We start from the raw sequence: 24092 nt of genomic DNA on the forward strand, positions 1-24092 counted from the left end.
TGGGTGTGGGCGTCTTGAAAAATAAATGCAGTGTGGTGTAAGGGGTCTCGCAATTTAGCGTCATGTTAATGACGTGCTCTTCAATGCTTGGTACAATTCAGTCATTTCCTGCCCAAAAAATTAAATTTCAATTTCACAATGGTGAGAAACTCTATTTAATGACTCACACTACCCAGCACACTCTGTTCTCACTGCTACCATCAGGAAAGAGGTCTAGGTGCCACAAGACTCATGCCACCAGGTTCAGGAATACCTGCTACCCTCTACCATCAGACTCCTCAACAACAAACTCAGAGACTTAAGGGTTCTTACTTTTGCACTTTATTGATTTTTTTCTCTCTGAGTATTGCACAGTCAGTTTGTTTACATTTCTTTATTTGCTAGCATGTGTACATTGAGTGCAGTTTTGTTTGCACCACCAATAAGTGATAATTGTGCCTCGCCAGCAAGAAAAAGAGTCTCAGGGTTGTAAGTGATGTCAAGTATGTACTCTGACAATAAATCTGAAAATCTGGACAGCTAATTGAGGAAATAGTGTGGAAGAATCAAAATTGGATCCTTAAACAATTTCACATGGACTTGCTATTATCCAAAGAAAAGTGACACAAGTGAACATAGATATTCAATGTAAAAAAAAAACTTAAAAGGATATCAAATGCACAAAGTAGCCAGGAAAATGTTTCTTCTTTTAGTTAGCTAACAATTGTGTCTACACCCAATTACCAATGAATTGGATAACATTAGAATCAATAATAATCATGATTTTTTTTCCCCCTGGAAAGTATAATTCCTCAATTAACACTTAAATTATTACTCTATTTAAGGGTGTGTTTACTTGATTAAAAAATCCTTGTGATCCAAATGAGTAAAGCAAAGGTGCAACTATGAGAAACAAATGTTAACTATCTAGTAAGCAAAAGCGTTGGCCAGATCAACCATCTGACTTCTATTTTGTGCAATAATTTACTTGTGGAAAACAGCAGCATGCTTTAAGATGACTGTACCTGTCGAGAGAGAACCTCCGCTTGTATGAGTGCATTAATTGAAGGCAAACTGCTGTCCTCGTAGCTTGACCTCCTCGTACTTATTCTGTCTCGTTCATTCTGCACAGCTGCAATGAGGATCATCGGTTCAAAATGCTTGCGTTTTATGGATGCACATGATAAATGGATAAAATCTTGGAAATTTATGGTTAATAATCAAACTGGCATTGGACGCACTCTTTAAGATACAAGTAGGTAAAATTGAACATTGTAATAAGCATCAAACAAATATGTTAACAAGTTTAAATATTTTAATGTTGGTAATTCATTGCAGTGAAACACATACAGTAAAACCACTGGTATCCGGCACCTATGGGGGTTGGTAGATGGCCGATAAGTGTATTTTTTGGTTGCTTGAGATTGCACGATCCATGATTGGTGAAGTAATGGTGAGGAATGCCAATTTTAAACTATCATATTTTTTAAATTCATTTATTTTGTGATTTATTTTTGTCGGTGGCTTGAGTTTGCCATTGCTTGAATTCCAGATACCAGGGGTTTTACTGTGCAATAATTTTGTCAAGAGATTCATTAACAGCTTTGGGAAATGCTCAACATTCAAGCTGATAATGATGTTTTGATAATACCATATTGGAAAGATATTCAGCTTGCCAAATAAGTTTGAGTTCATTATATCATATCATCAAATGTCAGTTTATGGGCCATCAAACACAATGCTCTAGGTGTGGTCTCACCAGAGATTTGTAGCATTGCATCCTTCCACCTCTTCATCCAGGTTATTTATAAAAATCACAGAGAGCAGGGATCCCAGAACAGATCCCTACAACACTCTACTAGCCACTGACCTCCAGGCAGAATAATTTCCTTCTACTACTACTCTCTGCTTTCTACCTGCAAGCAACATGCCTTTGTCCTTCTACTTTAATCTTCCTAATCATATTCTGATTTCAACCACCCCACCCCCCCACCACCACCAAATGAGTTTAAACCCTCCCCAACAGCTCTAGCAAACCTCCCTGCCAGGATGTTGGTCCCTTTCCATTTCCGGAGCAGCCGATTCTTTTTGTACAGTCAGACCAAAAATACTTGAATGACCAAAAATGGGTAGTGACCACAGAGCTTTTCAATAATATAAAGCTGGAAAATCTGAAGCATTGGTGTTTATAGTGTGAACAAGCATAGGGTACTACCCCAATGAGGACAAGTAGAATCAACTTAACAATAATATGAAATTTAAATATGATTATGTTTCATTCGAAGTGTCTTATTTAAATACTGATATATTGTTAATATCCAGGATGAATTTTTTTAAAATAAAGTGCTGTGAACATTTGCTAATAATACTGTAAATGCAGTAAACCTAGAATTGGAGTACATCTATTCAGTGCACATAAAACACATCAGTTGGATGCAATGAATAACTTTTATGAGTGAAAAAAAGTCGGAGTGCAGTCAACTGTCATGAGAGAAGTTCTCAAGGTTATGTATTGGGTTATCAGTGGAGACACCATGTTCAGTAACAGAGTACGGCTTTCTAAGTGTTTGTTCAGCACTAACTGGTCATGAGCGTCAATTCAAACCTATTGAATATTAACAGATTTGGGAAAAGATTTGAACTAGGGAATTTTACTTTCAGTTTTCCTGCTTCAATTAGACTATGATATCTTCCTGAGTAATTTTATTCCGAAGAAGTAGAAATTGATTTACTCAAGGCAAGAGCAAACAGATCATATGAAGAGACAATGGCGTTGGAACTATGAAGCTTACTCAGTATTAGTTCCTGGCCTAAACTTAGCAAATTAAAAACTATATACAGGAAAAAGGTGTGGGAAAATACGATCATAGATAATCATTTATTTCAGTGCACTTTTAATAAATATATCTCCCTCCTTCTAAAGTGTATTTAATGACTCGGCCTCCACTGTCTGCTGTGGTAGAGAATTTCATCGGTTCACCCTGCTCTGGGGTGACCAAAACAAAAGGAAATTTTTAAATAGCTTAAATGTCACTGGTCGTGATGGAGAAAAACAGCTATTTGAAAATTAAAGATTAATAACCCTGGACAATGAAGAATCACCTCAAAACTTTCCTATCATGAACTGATTTTTTAGAGATAACTTATTTTTGTGATTTCCTGTCATATTGTTAACATGCTTTAAGTTTTCTGAATTCGCTCTTGGACTTCTTCCCTGCCGATCTTGGTGCAGTCAGTGACATCATGGCGAAAAGCTGCACCAGGACATTGTGACCATGAAAAAGCAATATCAGGGCAACTGGAATCTATCAATGCTGGTCGACCTTTATTGGACACTGGCATGACAGGCATCAGATGCTGAGTATAAATGAACATCAGTGGAAAAATACTTTTTATGTCAGTTGAACTAATACAATGTGTCAGCATCATTATGAGATAAAAAAAATAAATTTAATAAAAGTTAATTTAATGTTTCTCCAACTTCCTATGTGATACAGCAAATCTGAAATCATTTTTTGTGTTCAGCTTAAAGATGTCTCTATCATAACCCCCAATTTTTTTTTAATAACGAACAAAATCTTTTGAAAAAAATTGTTGTCCAGTGTAATCAAGATATTATTGTGACTTAGCACAGCTAAGGATTCATCTAAAATGGGAAGAAATCCATGAGAAAAGGAGTTTTGTGAGGAAATATTTAGGAATAAATACATTCAATAAAATCATATTCTGGTGAGGTTTTGGGGATATTAGGACAAATGGAATGTACTATCCTCCAACATGGGCAAAAGACTTAACTACTGATTATGTAAACAAGGTCAGGCTGCTGGGTTGAGCTTGGACTAAAACTGGAGGATGGATTAAAAACATGTATTAAGCAAATATACATCAGAGCCAGATTTGAAGAATCTTCTGGAACAAAATGTTTGATGTTTCATACTGGCATTGACACAAAATCAAATGCCATTTAAATGCATTGCGAATCTATTCTAATACCTTTGATGCTAAGAAGTCCAGGCAGAAAAAGACCAAGACAAACTGGAGCAATAAAAAGAATGACTGAAAGAATCACAGAATCATTAAGCGATGCCTTTGACAATTCTATTCCAAATTAGATAAGAATGTATTTTCTCTGGAGATATAAAGCAACTTTTAATAGGCTAGAAAAAAAACCTCTGCCTAAACTCACAAGTTTCATATGTGTATAATTTGAAGGGATGACATCATCATTGAATAAATAAATCTGCCTTATTCCTATGCCCAGTTTGACAGAATTAATGCCTCCAAGGAGTTGCACTCAGATGCTAAGCTACAGTATAAGGTAACATCATCACCAAAAATATTCAAGTCTCAGCATTATTTGCACAATCAGGATGGTATCTAATTGCAATATTCAGTTATTTTAGGGAGTTTTTAGAAGAACTCAGCAAAACAAGCTTTAAAATAAACTATGAGAAAATGGAAAAAAAACCTGCTTTCAATTAAATAGAAAAATTAGGTGATCATCGGTGCCAGATCTGTCAACATTAATGATCTCTGGGGATGATTCAATCTCACACTAGATATCTACCTTACTTTGCCATAATGTTGTGCCAACTATTAAACAATAACACAGCTTGAAGGATTGGGGGAAACATCAGTAATAGGTATACAATCTGGAAGAAGAGTCCAATACAAGACCAACCATGTGCCCAGCTAGAGAATTGGGTAGTGATTCATTATCTCATGGACAGGAGACATCTCTTGCAAAATCTACATATTCTACAGGCAGTAGCAGAGACTTTTTGTGTCACAACTACAGACATGGCTAAAACTAAACTCAAGAATCTGATTTGAATATATGAATACATGTTACATGCAATGATTCAGACATAGCATTCAATGAAGAGGCAATGACTTGCTCAGCAACCAAGACTGCATAAAATGGGGACAAAGGGTAGTGAAACTAAAGAGATTGGAGAGAAAGAATGTGGAAGAATACCACGTAGTATGGTGAATACAAAGACAGTGGCCTGAGGATTTGTTTATTTCTCTAGATACAGAAGTCCTCGCCTGTAGATATGGAGAATGACAAACTTGAGAATGTAATCACTGAAAACAGGTGAAGAAGAAGCCTGGGTGATCTTTCCTGTGAGGATAACTTCTTTCTATTAATCAATATCATTTGAAATGGTCAATATAGAGCACCTGGAGTCGTACACCACAATAAACACATGATTTAATTAAAATCCATCACTGAACCAGCAGCAGGACTTTGAATCCCACCCTGGCAAATGAGGAAATGAGTAGTTAAATAAAAGCCCAGGCAAGGAAATCTGAAGTCCTTACATTGGTTGGTCTTAATGGGACTCCAGATACACTAATGTGCTCGACTTAACTTCCTTCCCAGTTCAGGGGCAATTAGGAATGGACAATAAATAACAGCAATTTCAGCAATATCTGCGTCCTGCAGCTGAGTAGATATTTTAAAACATTGCAAGAAGAGACTGAGCTGTACGATGGAGTTCATAATAAAATGGCCACGTAGCCTATCAACGATGAGAAGCTTGGACATCGAGAAAAGAATGAAAGTACATTATTCTGCGATTTATGTTGTAAATGTTGTTTAGCATAGGAATTCAGGTTGTAAATTTCAGAAAGTTGGAGCATGATGAAAAGGAGATAGGCCATCAATTTTGAAGAAGTATGTCAGAAGCGTAGAAGATGTGATATCTTGAGGAGATTATTGGGATGGGGTAAGGCATTGGAATGATTGCAAGGAAAAGATGAAGAAATCAATTCAGAGGGTTCAGAGAGGCAGTGGAGTTATCCATGGATGAGGATATGGGATGCTTGAAGAAATTAGGGCTTATTGATGGGGGGAAAAGATCTGATCATTGTACTTAAGTATATGACAATAAACTCTCATTAACATCTTCATCATAATCACTTGTGGTTGTGTACTTAGGTTTAATGCAGTCAAACGGAAAGCTTGGCATCAGTAAAAGGGTAATGCTGGGTGCCTATTTTCCCCTGTTCTCTGAAGACGTGCAAACTCCATCTTCAATCCCCAGAAGAAACAAAAAATATCTTGGGTGACTATAATGGCACAGAAGTTAGGTACAGACCACACCTATATCATGTCTTCTTCTTTCTTCTTTTTCTTTGGCTTGGCTTCGCGGACGAAGATTTATGGAGGGGGTAAAAGTCCACGTCAGCTGCAGGCTCGTTTGTGGCTGACAAGTCCGATGCGGGACAGGCAGACACGGTTGCAGCGGCTGCAGGGGAAATTTGGTTGGTTGGGGTTGGGTGTTGGGTTTTTCCTCCTTTGCCTTTTGTCAGTGAGGTGGGCTCTGCGGTCTTCTTCAAAGGAGGTTGCTGCCCGCCAAACTGTGAGGCGCCAAGATGCACGGTTTGAGGCGATATCAGCCCACTGGCGGTGGTCAATGGGGCAGGCACCAAGAGATTTCTTTAGGCAGTCCTTGTACCTTTTCTTTGGTGCACCTCTGTCACGGTGGCCAGTGGAGAGCTCGCCATATTACACAATCATGTACAGCAACACTAAGACTACGTGATGAACCATATTGATCTTGTCAGCAGGTCACCCCATAGGAGAATAAGTTAGGCAGGGGAGTTAATAAGAGTAATGGACAAAATTCTGCAGATGCTGTGATTGTAATAAAAACACAGAACACAGGAGGAGCTCAGCAGATCTCGTGGCATCTATTGGAGGTAAAGATATATTGTTGACGTTTCAGGCCTGAACCCTTCCTCAAGTACGAGGAAAAATTAGGCAAGGACCTACATTAAGAAGTTAGTGGATAAGGAAGAAGGGGAGGGGAGGAGTTCAGTTAATAAGAATGGGCTTGTGCAGCATTATACCGAGGGACACTTTAAAGCAGGGAGGACAACACAGTTATGAATTTTAACAAAGGAATATTTAAAGAGCATTTTCAACAGCAAAGATTTAAAATGAAGGAAATCATCAGACTTAACACTCCCAAACACATCGAAGTAACATATGTAAAAACACAAAAATGATGGAGGAGTTCAGCAGGTTTCACAGCATCCAGGGAAGGTAAAGATACTGTATACAACCAGTGTATTGGGCCTGAGCCCTTCTTCAAGGCAAGATATGTGCCATTTCTCCTTTGGAAGCTTCTGATTACAGTTTTCCCCTTATAGCACTTAAATGGGAATTATCAAATTCTGTTAACATTCATGCTTTCAGTGGAATCCAAGTTGTTTCTGGCCAGTGTGCCGGTCTCATGGAAAATTGATGTGGATAGTCCTTGACAGACACTGATTTAGTTTTCTTCCAGGTTCTACCAGTTGGAAAAAGATGCAGGATTATTTCTAATACGTACAATTTCATCTCTACCAGCTGATCACGATATAGTCCGCTGTTGAACGTAGGTAGTTCTATGGAATAAATATTGAATTATGGCCAAGGGGATAATTTGGCCTTCAGTAGAGTTCGGATTTCCTGTGTCTACTGGTCTTTAAAAAAAAAGAATTCACGGTTAACTAAATTACATTCTTTACACCTCCTGTCTTTCCTTAACCTCATTTCAAATCTTAAGCATTGTATTGGGACCTTCACTGGGCACAATGCTCCTGAAGTCATAAATCACGTATTATATAATTTTATTAGAGTGATGCATTGAAATTTGCCCTCCTTTCTAACATGTTGCATCACACTCAGGATGTTGCAGATGGAAAGTTAACTGGATCTTTCAGTGTAAGCATTATCTCACCAGAGAACTCAGTCCTTAATCATCTCTTACTGTGGTGAACTGGCCAGTCTTAGTAAGGACATCGCTTTCCGGTTGTTTCTTCTGAAACCTAATTACTATTAGTTGTAAGTGTTATTGATTCTAGTTTCTCCTTTGAATTAGCATTCAAGCAAATTAAGGAAATTGCCCAAATACAAAGCACCCTGACTATCTTCTTTTAACACTCATGAAATTCCTATGCAATTTAAATGTCTCATTTACAACCCCCCTTGCTTAATATATATATAAGTTTCTCACCTTCCTTTTTCATCCCTGCACGAAAACATTTTTTTAATCTGCAGTATCTACACTGGTTTCGTTTGTCCTTGTCTACAATGCATTGTCTGTTAAATCTAGAAGAGAACACAAAAAAGTCACATGGTTAACTGTCAGTCATCCACAACACAACACAACACAAAGGAAGGTGGATGCAGTGAGTTTTGTTCATGGCACCAAACCATCTTACTACAAATCACGAATATTTCTACAACTCTCCCCAAACAACAAGAACAAAGTAGAGTGGAAGCATTGTATTGCCCCACTGATTTATTTTCCTCACTAAAATGAAACCATAGCCTCAGTGCTACCTGGCCTTTAAATGTTATGTCACAGGAACAACAGTGAAATTCTCAGCACTTTGATTGCTGTTAAATGATTGAGCATTCTCTGTGCATTTAAAATAAGTAGTTGCTCATTACAAATAAATAATTCTATTATTTTCAATTAGAATTGTATTTAAGGTGGCACCCAATTAAAATCTTTCAACTAGACCTTATCCTAATTTGTAGAAACTCGATTTTTTTAAACCTTCTCATGAATTACAGGATGCATTTTCAAACTGAGACTATTATTTTCTGTACTCAAATGTTATGATTGCGATTGTGCTAATTGATTTCTTGAGAGGAAGTTACATTTAAATATCTTTGGATTTGATGTGTAGGGAAGGGAATCATATGTGGACAATTAACATCAATCCTCAGAACTATTCAATCAACAAACAATGGGCCATTTATCCTTTTAAGTTCAGCCTGTATAATCAGATATTCTACCTATCTCTGTCGGCACGGCACTTGGCTGCGATATATGACTATTGATGGAGGCAAATTTTTAAGAGATAGATACAATTATCAGTCAACCAGATGAGGTACTTGGTGCAAAGAAAAAGGAACATGAATAGAGTTAACAAATTGTAAGGAACTATAAATATGCAATGTACTTAAGAAAAATCATTTTAATATAGCCTCTCAAACCATCCATACGCTATCTCTAAACCCTTGAAAACGGTTAGCCTCATCTTGCACCATTTAATTTTTGATCATAGTTGGTGAGGGAAGCTGCAGTTGCTAATTTGAAACATTTTCCCAATTACGTTTGTGACACTTGGACTCAATAAGTGAATACAATTACCAAACACTTTATTGACAAAACCCAACAAAAATTGCGTAGTCAAATGGAAATTGAACACATACATGAACAATGAAACAATGCATTCTGAATATAATGAAGTCTAACCCTCGTCAGTTATTGCTCAGCCTCCAGTATTGTACTGTGATCTTATTAGTTGCTTAGCAAAGACTGTGCCTTACTATGTAAATAAGGTTAGTTGTGTACAACTCAAAAATGATCTTGTACCCTTAGCAGTGAAACAACCCTGGGACTATAGAGTCAGAAACGATGTTACTGTTTTCAAATGTTAAACAAATATGAACTCTTACACTACCAAAGCAAAAGGAGAAGCATAATTATTTATTACAAGCATGCAATATCATTTTGAAATAGTTATACTCTATTTAGCCCACTTTACAAACTTCATAGCCTTATACTTTTTAAAGCAAATATGTATTTCAGCATATTTTGGTGCTAAAGATTCTAAATGAACTTTTACATGCATGGATCTGTGCCAACCTTGCCAGGTAAATGGAATTCTATTCTTGTTTTCCTAACTTGAAGCATAATTGTAATGGAATAAAAATTAGTGCTAATCATTAACAGTGGTCATGAAGGAAAGAAAATCGTAGACGGAATCTTTCTGAAACTGGAACAAATCTTTGTTAAAAAAAATCATCCCTGGTTGTCTTAGTGGAGATTGTTTGACTATTGAAATCATCTACTGTTATATTTCATAGACATATCATAAAGATGTTATCAGTGGAAACTCAACAAAAGTGTCGATCTTTGGCTGGTACTAAATGCTATAGTGGCTCCACATAGATCACAAACATCTGAACACAAGCATTCTCTTAAATTGGAGCCCTTTTATGGTTATTTCTCCTTTATGAGCGATTGGGTTAATTGATGTCATGCAATGTTCATCTTAGCCAAGACAATTTACATTTCAGTGAATAGAAATGTCTTCAGTTAGGCATTTTTGTGTGTATGCAATTTATTCTGTTTCAGATGCCTTAACTCCTGATTCATCCATGTGTCCTTTGGCTTTTATTAATTAGTGGAAGTCAGTCAAAGAAGAAATTATTTAGGGAAGTTGAACATAATAACCTAGTCAACATGGTTTTATGAAAGATAACTCACGTTTAATCATGTTGCATGAACTCATTAAGGATGTGAGAGAGAGATTTGATGGAGGGACTTAGAGATGTAATGTATTTAGATTTTCAAAAAAAGGAATTTGACAAGGTGCTGGTGCATAACTTAATGGCCTGAGATATTGGTGGGAATATGTGAGCAAGGGTTGAAATCTGGCTGTCACATAAAAAAACAAAGAGTTGAAATAAATTGGTCCTCTTCAGGCTGAAGGGATGTAACTAGTGGAATGCCCCAGGAATCAGTTCTGGGCCCACAGTTAACCCTTTCACTATTCAGATTATTGACTTGGAGGAGGGAATGAAATGTAATATTTCCAATGATAGGAAAATAAGTGGAAGGGCATTTTGTGATCAGGACATTGTGCTTCTGCAATAAGATACAGATAGATTGAGTGACCGGGTGAAAACCTTGAAATGGTGTTTAATGGGGGAAAATGTTGGATCATGCACTTTGATAAGAGGACATAAAAGCTGGATTATTATCGAAAAGTAGAGACTGCAAATGAGTGAAGTTCAGAGGGATCCAGATGTTCTACTGCATGAGGCAGTCCAGAGGAGATTCACCAGTGTAATTTTAGGAATGAGAATGTTGTCCAATCAAGAGAGACTAAATAATTCGGGTTTGTATTCTTCGGAGTTTAGAAAAGAAGGAGGATGACCTGATTCAAACAGTAAAGATCCTAATGACAATTGGCCACGCAGATGTTAAAATGTTCTTTGTCGCAGTCACATCATGACCATAACTATAAAATAAGCGACTGGTGGATCGAAATTTCTTCTTTCAGAGGGGAGTGAATCGGTGAAATTCTCTGACCCAGAAGGCAATGGAGGCCAGATCATTGGATTTAGTTAGGTGAAGATAGATAATATTTGAAAGATTGAGGATGGGGTACTGGCCCAGAAGAGGACTGGAAGCCAGCATAGTTCAGCCATGATCATATTGATTGGTGGGGCAGGCTTGCTCCTATTTGTTCATGTTCATGTGCTTAAAGTAATTCCCTATAACTATTGTTCTTTTGAATGAAATAATTCATGCTACATTTTCAAATTAAAAAAATTCAGACATACAGAACAGCTACAGGCCATTTCGGCCCATGAGTCCGTGCCACCCAATTTATACCCCATTCATGGTATGTTTTGAACGGTGGGAGGAAACCAGAGCCCCCAGAGAAAACCCACACCGACACAGGGAGAGCGTACACACAGACATTGAATAAAACATATCTCTAATTGTTGCTAAAATCTTTAGAAGGAGCACTCCACTCCAATACAACTTAATTACCAGCTTAACAAGATCATTGGGTTACTTTTCCACAAAGTACTTGAAGAATTTTGGAATTTGTAAAATTATTTCAGATTTCAGATTTATTGTCAGGGTACATACATGACATCACATATAACCCCGAGATTCCTTTTTCGTGTGGGCGAGGCAGAAATGTAAAAAAACTGTCCACAGCGTATAAATGAAAACAAATAAAGAACTATAAACAGATAACCAATGTAAACAAATTGACTGTGCAATACAGAGAGAATTTAAAAGATCAATAAATTGCTTGTAAGAGTCCTTAAATGAGCCCCTGATTGAGTTTGTTGTTGAGGAGTCTGATGATGGAGTGGGGAGCAGCTGTTCCTGAACCTGGTGGTGGGAGTCTTGTGGCACTTAGACCTCTTTCCTGACGTGTAAAATACAATATATTTCTATTGTAAAAGTCTTCCTTGCGATTATTTTTTTCGTTCCCTTACCAAGATACTCCTGGATTCACTTCACCTCAACATTCTCTTTCAGCTAAAGCTGAGTGAAAATAACTGCAATCACACAAAAATATTTATGACTCATTCTTGATCCATAACAACTTACTGAAAGCCTGCAAAGACAATTACTCTAATGCAGTGGTTCTCAACCTTTTTCTTTCCACTCACATCCCACTTTAAGTAATCCCTATCCCATCAGTGCTCTGTGATTAGTAAGGGATTTCTTAAGGTGGTATATGAGTGGGAAGGGAAGGTTGAGAATCACTGCTCCAGATCCAATTGTTACTGAAATATTTTGCTTGAGAAAAATTGTCATTGGCCCATTTCCTTTGGAGTTATGAAACTGTGCACATAACGAGTCAATGAGGGACGATTAAAACAGGGGTTTTCAACCTTTTTCTTTCCATCCACATACCACCTTAAGCAATCTCTTACTAATCACAGAGCACCGATGGCATAGAGAATACTTAAAGTGGTATGTGAGTGGAAAGAAAAAGATTGAGAACTATTGTCCTAATGTTCATTGTTGTTGCAATGAACACATTGGGGCTAGGTAGGAGAGGAGAAGAGATCATTTTAGCCAGGAAACTTTACCATCTACTAGTACCCCATCTTACTTATGCGACAAAGAATGTCCCCACTATTCCATATCTACCTGACAATAGCTGGACTTATCATTGTCTGCATAAATTGATCAAGTTGACCTTAAACTTTTCTTGTAGATAACCTGCCTTTCCATCCTTCTCCCATGCATGGGAACTAAGTAATTATTTTGTAATAAATTATAATTGTGCAATGTATAAAACTGCCATTATGATCTTGTTCTAATATAATGAGTGTAACTATCCCTTTAATGTGTGCACTAAATTTAAAAGTATGGAAATACTACATTGTTATACATGCTGAATATGACATGAGATATTAAATCTAGCCTATAAAAGATTCTCTGTCAGTTTTGAGGAGAAGCAGGTGACCTTGACATTATTTATACCTCATTGATATTATATTCCACATTATTGCAATGATGTTTTCAGGAGACAATTGTGTATTAGTTTCTACAATCCCTATATTTCAACAGTAGCTACATTTCAAGAAGTATGCAATCATCTCAGATGGCCTGCGATTGAAAAGATACTACAGAAATATTAGTTTGAATAAAAACACAATGCTGGAGAAATTCTGTAGGTCCAACTTCATATAAGCAAAGATACATCACCAACATTTTGGGTTTGACCTCTTCATTAAGGTTTAAGCAAAATGTAGACGGTCGCCTGAACACAATGCTGGGGGAGAGGGGTGTGGCTCTGTGAAATGGAGAGAGAAGGTGGGGGGGGGGGGGGCGGTCAGACCTGGAGGAAAGGAGACAGAGGGATGGGGAAGAGAGCGAGAACGGGGAGTAGGCTAGCAAAAACCAGAGCAGTCGATGTTAATGCCACCCGGTAGGAGAGGGCCTAGATGGAATCTCCATTTAGAGGAGCAATTTCCAGAAATATTAGTCTGTCATTTTCTATTTAAAACATGTCACTCAAATATTTGATATTAACTCCAAAATTCCTGTCATACTATTTATGTGCAATACTCTCTTCATGTGTATACTGTATACAGAAAGATCAGGAAGGAGGTGTAGTAGATAACGTGTAATAGGTATGAACAGCAAAAGCTTTTCCTAGTTTTATTTTTGTAATGGTGAGGTGTTTATTTAATGTGTTGCAAAGACTCGGTGTAAAGCCAAAGTGGTGAATTACCTGAACGCAATGTGGTTTTATGACATTTGTGCAGGTTAATGGGAAATAATTTTGCAACCTAGTGAATTAGTTTGAGATACTTTACCTGCAAGAATACATGTGATTTTTTCGGACACTTCGTCTGAAGAAGCCTTTGCAGCCATCACAGCTGGAAGCACCATAATGTTTTCCTGTCGCTCGATCACCACAGATTGCACAAAGAGCACTGACTCCAAGACTGTTGGACACATTCATGTTGGTAGTTTCACTTGGTGATGTCTCTAAGAACAACAGAAGCAGAGACTTTATTGGGAGTTCAGTTGCAAAACAAAAAAATTGCAAGTGAAAAGCAGAGAGAGTGCTCGAGTCAGTTGTGGTCATTGCAATTGTCGTGTGGTGTTGGAATGGTGCAGTGAGTTGCAATGTAGGCTGCACACGAACCTTGTACTGCTTGCCCTCGTCACTGATTTCCACATTCAGTCGGCAACATTCTTTTGCTGAATGTATCAATGAGAAACCAATGCTGTGAGCAACTGTACTGCAGGACTTAAATCTTTAACTTTACTTTGTGGAGGTAAAACAGATTATCAGGCAGGGAGGGAGATTAACAGGAAGCGGGCATAATGGTGGCAGGGACTTCTCTTCGAATGCCACAATTGAGTGGGAGACGAGATGGTCAGACATTCATCAGGAGTACACAGTTTTGTGGGTCAAGGCCAAGAGCAAAGCCTGGATATGAATGACCTCACATATGGGGTCGATCTCAATGCACCTGAAAACACCATAACTTGTCAACTATGGTGATAGCATCTGACTGCCATTGCCTCCAGTTCAATTCACCACACTCCCGTGCATCTACCAAGAATCTCTTTCAATCAGGATTCATGCCAAACATTCATCTCTTGCATTTGCATTGTCACCTACAATGAGTTTCACACTTGTATCAACTTCTAGCTTTGCACTCACGGACACATCAATTTACCTGTCCCTTGCAGGACAAAGGGATGTACAATCAAACACCGTGGGATTGACACACCTGTGCATCCTAACCCATTAGAGAAGACAGTGATGGACTTAATTGAATTAATAATGAGTGAAGCCCAGTAGGATGGAGTCAACTGACGATGAGAGAATTTCCCAGGTCTAATCATTCTTATCTTACCCCACATCTCCTCATCTCATTATCACTACTAACTTGTAAGCTGCACAGAGTCTAACATGCAGCTCTCACAGTCTCCTGATTTCATTCACCACAATTCTATTCTCATTCTTTGCTCTTTTCAGATTGGCAAAGTGTCCCAGATTGGCAATGGAGGAGCAGCAAGAAAGCAGGAACTGTCAAGGCATGGCTCTCACTGTATTTTGCTCTCACAATCATCAGCTTTAATGTGAACAGTAAAGAGGATAACATTGAGATGGAACCCTCAATATTGAGAGATTGCAGACATGAGTACAGTACAACTCCTGATATCTGGGCCCTACGAGATTGGTAGATGCCAGTTAAGTGAATTTTCTGGTTGCTTGTAATTGCACATTGCATGGATTGGAGAACTAATGGTGAGGTGTGCCACTTTTAAATGGGTATTTTTTACCTATTTATTTTCTGTGATTTTGATGGCTTGAAGCTGCCAGTTGCTTGAATTCCAACTATCAGGGGTTTTACTGTACTTTGTGGCTGCTACAGGGGCAGTGATGACTGAAATATCAGTGCACAAGAGGGTACATCATATATAACTTCTGCTGCTGAGACAGATGAGGAATTCATTAGGGAAGGCCATAGAAAATGAAATGTAAACTTTAAAAATTGATAAAAAAACTTCAAGTTTGCCAGAAATTTCAATCACTATTAAATAACATGAACACTCAACAGCAATGTGGCAAAGGAGCTTTGGACAGAGCTTGGAGCTTATCCTTTTAAGAATGGAGTTGATCACCAATTCCATTAACATGATATCATGTTCCTTGACTGATGTTGCACTTCAAGCAGGAGGTGTCCAACATATTGGTAGCAATGTGGAAACTCAAGTTTGCCGCGGATATCGGCAAATTGGCTTACTGTTATTCAAGCAGAATATTCTGCCAAGATTGATTGTGGATAGCAGGAGGCAAAATATCTTGCAGTCCATCAATCTTCAGATACGCAGATTTTGACTTTGGATTCCAGTCATCGTCTCGAGAACTGATTCAGTAAAATGCCAAGCCACCACAGTGGGAGACTCAACTCAAACTTGCTGTTCCCTTTCAAGAAGACATGCTTCCACCCTTGAGCACTTAGAAAAGGGAAGCATTCGAGTTTCCCTATAGTTAGTCTGAGTGGTGCTAATGCAACATCTGTCATAAGCTTCCCATTGTTGTAAATATCACATTAAACAGACTAATAAGTGATCATATTCAATAGTGTGGCAAATGATGCTTGATCAACTTGAATGGAACTTTGATTAAGGAAGTGTCAATAATATTGTGTATTCAGACGATAAAAATAAAAAAAATTGGTGTGGTATCACATGATTAACATCACAGTATAATTGTAGCCTTTACGATTAGAGGTGAAATGGCAACGAATATTAAATTCAGTGGGGGTAAAAAAATAAGCAGAGAATTTGGGAGAAAAGTTACTTCTCTAGCTGAGGAGAAGAGTGTAATTGTGTAGGTCAAGGAATGGTGTTTAAGAGTGTGGCTTTTGATGATTTGGACTCTAGAACACTGGGTACAATTTCAGGATTTGCAGATGAAGATTCAAAAGTATAACAAAATAATAACAGACCAAGAGGACAGAGACAGACCTGGTGAAATGAGAAGACACATACTAGGTGATAATGAACAGTGATACAGTTTAGCAGGGGAAAACCAAGGAGAGGCCATAGAAAATAAATGCTACGATTTCTAAGAATGAACAGGTGTTTCATCTGGTGATAATCATACACAAACTTGGCAGGAAATCCGATGGAGAAAACGTATGGAGCTTTGACTTTATGATCATAGCCATGGTGTACAAAGGCACATTTCTCCTATGAGATGTTAGACGCACTAAACTGGAGCATTTGTATTGAAATTTAAGCAAAACACCTTAGAAAGGATGTTTATAATTAGATATTTAGTCCAGTGTTCTTCTTTTTATCTTTCTTTTTAATGTAACATAGGTCTCAGTACTATTTGTACTGCTTTATGAAATTGGTTAACATTTTATTGCTATGTACCTTTGGAACATTTATTTGACGAAACCAATAAAAATATTGAAAAGGAAAGAAAGGATGTCAACAGCCATGGACAGTGCACAGAGAATGTTTATGAGAGTGACTCCATGGTTGCAGAGGCTGCATTATATTAAGAGACAAAGAAAACTGGAAGTTCTTTCATGTAGCTGAGTGACAGGCAAGAAAGGGGAAAAAAGATGTGCCTTTGCCAGATGCATTTCACAACATAAGAATATTTTAAAAGATTAAAAGTTAATGTAGTGAAACGTGAATGTCTGCAGATGCTGTGATTGGAGTGAAAACACAGAAATGCTGGAGGAACTCAGTACGTCTCACATGTCAACAGGAGGTAAAGATATACAACCGATGTTTCAGGCCTGAGTCCTCTTCGAGGAATGATTAAAAAGCTGAATTAAAAGGCTGGGGAGTAAGGAGGAAAGGGCAAGGGGTGGAGCACAGACCAATAGACAAAAGGTAATGACTGGCTATGGATAGGACAGGAGAGGAAAGGTGAAAATTGACTGGAGGAGGAGGAGGTGGCTTTGTGAATGCAGATCTGGAGGATGGGGGGGGGGGAGAGAGAGAGAGAGAGAGAGAGAGAGAGAAAGAGAAAGGAGAATTATGGATAGATGGGGGCTATGGAAACTGGAGAGGGCAATCTAACAGCACTGCTACTGCTGGTGCGGAACTGGGAAGACTGGGGAGTGGAGACCCTGCACTCCCTCTCATGGTCCTACCATCCAGTCCAACTGCTGATGGCTCTGCGTAAGCTTTAAATGGCCTGTTAAAGGTGTTTTATTTAAAATCCTTCGCGTATAGGGTCTGGGTCCAAGATGGATGGCAGTGCCCATGTTTTGCAGCATCCTCGAGGGGTTTCAGACTCTGGGGGAGCAGAAGACTGGTGCAGGGCATCAGTAATGGGGAGAACACTATATGTTGAGAAGGAGAAATGGAAGATATAACTCCCAAGGATGATGACCATGGTGGCGGACCAGCGAGGTGCTCTCCAGCTGAAGAACCCACAGAGGTGGCAAGCTGTTGGGGACTTGTGGGCAAAGAACCCACACAGACTGTGGGCTGCTGGTTACTTAAGGTCAAAGGGCTACTGTAGACTGGCTTATGAGAAATAAGTATCGGATCCAGGATTAGAGAGGATGTTGAAGGCAAGGAGGGCTCCCGAAGGACTCGACGCTGAACGATTCCTTATGGTGTCAGACGTTTGTATCTGGGCTTAGGTTGCCAATGGTTTGAACTGAATTGAAGTCTTGTGTGGCTGCAGAGGGTGCGGGAGAACTGGAGGCAAATCCATGGACTCTCTTTTGCTGCTCCTTCCCTGAGGGCCATAAGGAACACCAGGCAATGCTAATGGCAAACCTTTGTCTGCCTTATGGCAAACTAAAGGCCATTTCGTGTAATATTACATTTCTGTTTTATTTAGACAATAAATAGTATCTTGTCTGTTAATGCTACCCAGTTGGCGGATGCCCAGACAGAATGTGAGGTGTTCTTCCATTTTGCAGGTGGTCTCTGTCTGGCAGTGCATGAGACCATGGACAGTTAATTTAGTATTTATTAAAGAGCAGTTAACATTTTAAATGGGAACATATTGCCAGTTTCACATAGCAAACTCCCACAAACTGAAATATAATAATGACCAAGTAATCAATTTAATGATGTTTATTGAGAGATTTATATTGGCTTCTTTACCATAATAGGATCATCTCTGTTTTTAGGGGGTAGAGTGGGCTTTGTTTTAACTTCTGATTAAATGACAGCACTGCCTGTACTATCATCTGTGCACCCTGTTTATCCAGTGAACACTGATGGGAGGTATCAGACAGATATGATTAATCAGATGGACTGTATTGTTATGAGCCCAGAGGACCCCAAAACCCAGCAGCAATAGATATTCACCAAGAAAAATGAATACTTAAACAAAAGTCGCTTTTAATTATCTTTAAATATGAAAACAGAACCACACTTTAACTTGTCAATATTGACTTAACTAACCTAACTTAACCCCTTTCTAATTTTAAGCGCAAGTGTATGTAATGTGTGTGTAAGTTCAGAAAAGTTCTTTGGTTCACAGTCCAATCTCACTTTTCATTTGCAGGCAATTCTTATACTGTGCACAGAATTTAACATTTATAAAGTCTACCAGGCTTTGGTGCTTGAAAGGTAAATGGTTACCACTCAGGAAGGTTCTTGTTGGTTTTCAGAGAGAGATTTGTTGTTTCAGGACACTCACAACTGATTTACTTCCATTAGCCACTTCAGTGTCTTGCTGACGAAACTTTCCCCCTCAGGGTTCTCCAGATGATAACCTCTTTCTTTCAGGTCACCACAGAATGCCTTTTCTTTTTCTCTTATTCCAAGTGAAACATTAGACAGCCAGTCCTCTCCTCTTGCACAAGGGCTTTGACCAAGCTGAACTAAGCACTCACAAGCTGTCTTCCAAATGGGGTTTTCCACAAGCTTGCTAGCTTGTCCTGTTCCAGTTCCAGTTGCTCCTGCTGACTGTAAAATTGTAGAACTGATCTCTGTGTGTGTATCTCTCTCTCTCTCTCTCTCTCTCTCTCTCTCTCTCTCTCTCTGAGAGAATGCCTGTTTGACTCTCTCTGCTTGGAAAACCACATAACACTCTTAGAACAGCAAGTTCCCCTCCAGACGAAGGCGGCTCCGACAAGTTCTTTCATCTGTTGCCTTTTTGTAAACAACAATCCATTAGTGAAGTCTCTTGGGCACTCTCCAAAGCGTTTGCAAAGGCTCTGAGGCCCTGACATGTCTAGCATGAGCATAGCTCCAGTATTTTAAATAAGATCTGTTTTAAAGTGTTTGTATGTGATCTACACTAATAAACCTTTCCCAATTTATCTCCAAAACACTTATCTATATACTCTGTCACAATTCGATTTCATTCTATGGTTCTATAATTGGAATGAGTAACCAAAAGCTTACTTTAGCAAAGTAGGAATATAACTATATAGATCATTTGGTTCCTCATGAATTTTAATGATTATGGGTGGTCTTAAAGAATGAAGAGTTTGGAAAGAGAATTCCAAAGCATGGAAGCTGAAGGAATGTGTTCCAACTGGGGAGTAGGAATTGCTGGCACATAATCGCTCAAATGGAGACGGAGAATTAGAGCCTCAAGCCATGCATTGTGAGCACACTAAAACACTAGCAGAAGGAAGGAACCACCTTACAAAGTAACCACCTGCTTGCCCCATCAGTCATTTCCTGTCCCTGCTCCATATTGGCCTCATTAGTCACCTCAAAACCAACAAAACCACAGTGGAAATAAATTGTTCTTGATCCTGCTTGTAACTTGACCTCATTACATTGTAGCTCCTCTCTACAGTGACTCCACTTTTTGAATGCGTCTCTTTTTTAGTGTCCAGAACTGGCTTCAAAATGAATTCTGACATTAAGAATATTGTTTAATTATCATCTTCTATGACTTTCTAATCCACACCATTCACTCTGTAAACTGTTGTTTCAGAACCATGAGTTATTAAATACATCCTTAATATTTTTTTGCTTCATGTTTAATGAGCACATCACTCATTGAATATGTTCCTAAAAGCAACATTTCAAAGCATTATAATATCCAATGGAGTTCGATTCAAAACTTGATTTGCAACCTCCTTACATATTTGTCCTTTTGGATCACAAATATCAACAGATCTAGTCGTAAAATGCAAACAGACAATTTATGTGATGATCGGAAAGAATTATAGGAACAACAAAGTTCTACGAAAAAAATAAGCGCCTGGGCCACAAAATAAAAAGTGCAGACGCAAATGTTCTTGTGATACTTTGGCATTGTTAAGCATCATCAGAAACAAGTGGAAAAGAAACAATCAGGAAGATTCTGGACAAGGTTTATAAACTGTGAATACCATTAGAAGACATTCAAATTTAATAACCTCCAATTTCTATTGCCACCAAACCTCCAGATGCAATTTGAGGGGAGAAATTGCTTGAGCAAAAGTGAAAAATATATTTTTGAATTGTAAATATGTTGGAATTGCTAAATGGTTAGAGAGATGGAGTGTATCTGATGCCTGGAAGATAAATGCACAAGGTGCCCAGACAAAAAGCTCTGTTTTTGCCACGTAATAACAAAGGACAGAAAACACACAGTTCCCACTCCAAGCATTTAGAAAAAGCTAAGCCTTAAGCAAAAGTGTGAATGAAGATGATAAAAGATGTGGAAAATGAAGTAGGCAAAGTTGACATGTTCTTGTTACATTTGTATTATTTTATTTAGCCAGTTCTTGTTTTGGTTCTTCATGTGGACACTGCTGGCAAGGCCAGGAATTTTTGCTTCATCCCTAATTCCCTGCTTACTAAACTATTTCAGAGATATTAATGTAAGTGATGACGGCAGATTTCCCTCCCTGAGTGAGATTAATCTACCTGATGGGTGTTTTTAAGGGTAGTTGAATCGTAGCAGCTATACCTCATGCCACAAAAATTGCATAAAGTCAGAGATTTCAGACTTTTGCTTTAGATGTGGCGTGGAGATAGGAACCTTTGTACATTCAACCTGGCTATGTACCAAGGTGAGACCCTTTTAGGTAGAACATAGGGGAACATTCTGAAGAAAATTACAGGGGTGGAATATTCACAGGACCCAGCATTGTTCCTGTTGGGGGATATTATGGACGTGAGTCCAAGACCGTCCAAATACCAAATTCAATTTGTAAACGTTGCCCTGGCGGTGGCCAGGAAATGTATAGCAGTTACCTGGAAATTTGACTCCCATCTGAGTGCCACACGATGGAACACGGAAATACAGAGCTGTATTCCCCTGGAGAAAATCATCTTTAATCTGAGGAGGAAGTACCACACGATTGTTGAGGAGTGACAACCATACCTGCGGTACTTTGGAACGGGGGTCTGATTAAACTCCCCAATGGCTCACACCAATCCTGGAATGCCAAGATTGAGGAAATAACTTTGAGGCCCAGCCAACACCTCCTCCCCCCACCAATATTTTCTCAGTCTCTTTTTTGTTTTGCTGTTTTCATGTATTTGTATTGTTATTTTCAGTATTTAATGAATGTTTGTTTTTGTTAATTTGGAGTGGGAGGGAGGATGGGAGGATTGGGGGGTGGGGGGGAAGAGGGGAAAAAAGATAACTCAATCCAAAGTGCTCTGTAAAAGGGGAAGAGTGATCTATATTGTTCATAAAGCACGAGTCTGTAAAATTTTCAAAAAAAAGGATAGTTGAATAGCTTCATTGGTCGCCATAACTGATACCAACTGTTTTGATTCCAGGTGAGTTTAATTAACATGAATTGGAATATTCCAGCAGCTAGGACAAGTTTTGAATATGTCCTTGGATCATTGAGCCATATATAAAGTTTTAGTATATGTGCAATCCTAACCTTGACAGTAAACATTTTTCATTTACGCCCACCAGTTTTTAAGAATGTTATCTTAACTCAATGCTTTCACTTTGATAGGATCGAAAGGTTAAATACAACTGTGGATAAAAGTTACTGATGGCCATTTGTGCTGTTTTATTAACTAAGGTGTAATCGATTTCTTCTATTTTCATTACAGTACATTGGCTCTTCTTATGGCAGTATTTAGTTGGTTAGTTTGTTGGGAAAGAATAAATCTGTACTGTTTGTATTACACTAAGATCAAGTAACGTACAGGGCAATGACACAAATCCTCACTACATTACAAATAATTGAACGCGAATAAATACTGAAAATAACACTGAAAAAAGCAGATGTTCTACCAAGCATGTAGCGAACTGTGCATGTCCTAATTCATCAGATTTCACTTATATCTATATAATAGCTATCAGGATCCTGAACCTCCTCTTGGTAAACTAATCATGGACTGCTTTGACACCATAAAAGGTTCCTCTGCAATATTTCCCAGTCAATTTTTTTTGTACAAGGGAGGATAACTGTAAATATTTACTATTTTTTTTGTATGTATGGTCTCTATTTAATTCAATTGTATATTTCTGTAGTTTTCTTTTAGTTATTTTCATAGTTTTGTTAACAAAGTACCTTATTCAGCTGCAGCAAGTAAGATTTTTGGCACCTATGTACATTGTACAATGTATATGACAATGAACTCATTATGGAAATGATCAGATCAGCAGGAATTTAGAAAGAAAGCACTCTTTTCAAGGTGTGAGAAATAATGTATGTAACATGATCAAATTTCTTCAATTCAATATTGAGAAAGCAAATAAAGGATTTTCTACAGGTAACAAGACTGGAAAACCTGCTTAACATTACATTAAACTGGTAGAATTTCACAAAACCATTTTCGGATAGTCTATTGAGGAATGACCATCATAACAGCAAATAGATTAAAACAAATTGATCATGTTCCTTCCTGCTCTGGTCAATGGAATGATGTTGGCTGTTAAATTTACATGTAATTCTGTGATTCTATTCTGTTTTTATTCCAGACTTTCTAAAACAATCTGCCCAATCCAACAACTTAAATAGAGAAGAATCAGGTCTGAGCACCTTTGCCCTTCTGCTCTACAATACGCTGTAGGAAATGATGTGCTGTGAATGGCAAACTTTTCATGTCAGAAATTCAGGCCACTCTCAAATGATTTTCTAACCATTAATAACGGGCACATGTAGCAGGGTTTGCTCAAAGGGCATCTGGCAGGAACAGCTACCATGTGGCAGAGTAGATTCATAAATGTTTCTTTTTATTTCACAACTTCACTGATTTCTCACATTATGTTCTCTTTTAAGATAATCAATGTCTTCAAGCTAACCAAACACCAACTAATGTTGTAGTCTAAAAGAAAATCCTCAAAGTTTAATTTTGCATATTGTAATTTCATATCAGTCAAAGGCAGTTTTCTTCGGCATTTTCCTGCTGAGATGTTCGTTTCTTGGGTTAGTCAGTTGTCCCGCTGCTGGCAGCACTCCACTTTTGGAGATGCTGTAAGAATACACTTTGCCATGTCGAGAAAGTTAGAAACCTCATGGCTGGAGACAAACACACCTGCAGGGAATCTACCCTTAGAATGTCTTCATCTCATATCTGGGCTACACAGTTGAACAATATAGTTGCAGGCTCAGATTTTCTGTATTAGAAATGCTTGCCACATTCACAAATCTGGACTGTGCTCTCTACCAATGCCATGCC

The 24092-nt window shown here is 38.3% G+C and overlaps 1 protein-coding gene across 8 annotated transcripts in view; it reads right to left on the reverse strand.

The window, feature by feature from the left end:
• hnf4a (hepatocyte nuclear factor 4, alpha) overlaps positions 1 to 24092 on the reverse strand; it is a 113933-nt gene that overhangs the window by 19913 nt on the left and 69928 nt on the right. For all 8 annotated transcript variants that reach the window (XM_069883731.1, XM_069883737.1, XM_069883730.1 and 5 more), the window contains exons 2-4: positions 13856 to 14030; positions 7989 to 8083; positions 1005 to 1111 (exon numbers count right to left, since the gene is read on the reverse strand). In XM_069883731.1, coding sequence (XP_069739832.1) covers positions 1005 to 1111; positions 7989 to 8083; positions 13856 to 14030 — 377 coding nt within the window. The remainder of the gene's footprint in view (positions 1 to 1004; positions 1112 to 7988; positions 8084 to 13855; positions 14031 to 24092) is intronic.

The sequence above is a fragment of the Narcine bancroftii genome, chromosome 6, assembly GCF_036971445.1.
Source record: "Narcine bancroftii isolate sNarBan1 chromosome 6, sNarBan1.hap1, whole genome shotgun sequence".
Classification (NCBI taxonomy): domain Eukaryota; kingdom Metazoa; phylum Chordata; class Chondrichthyes; order Torpediniformes; family Narcinidae; genus Narcine; species Narcine bancroftii.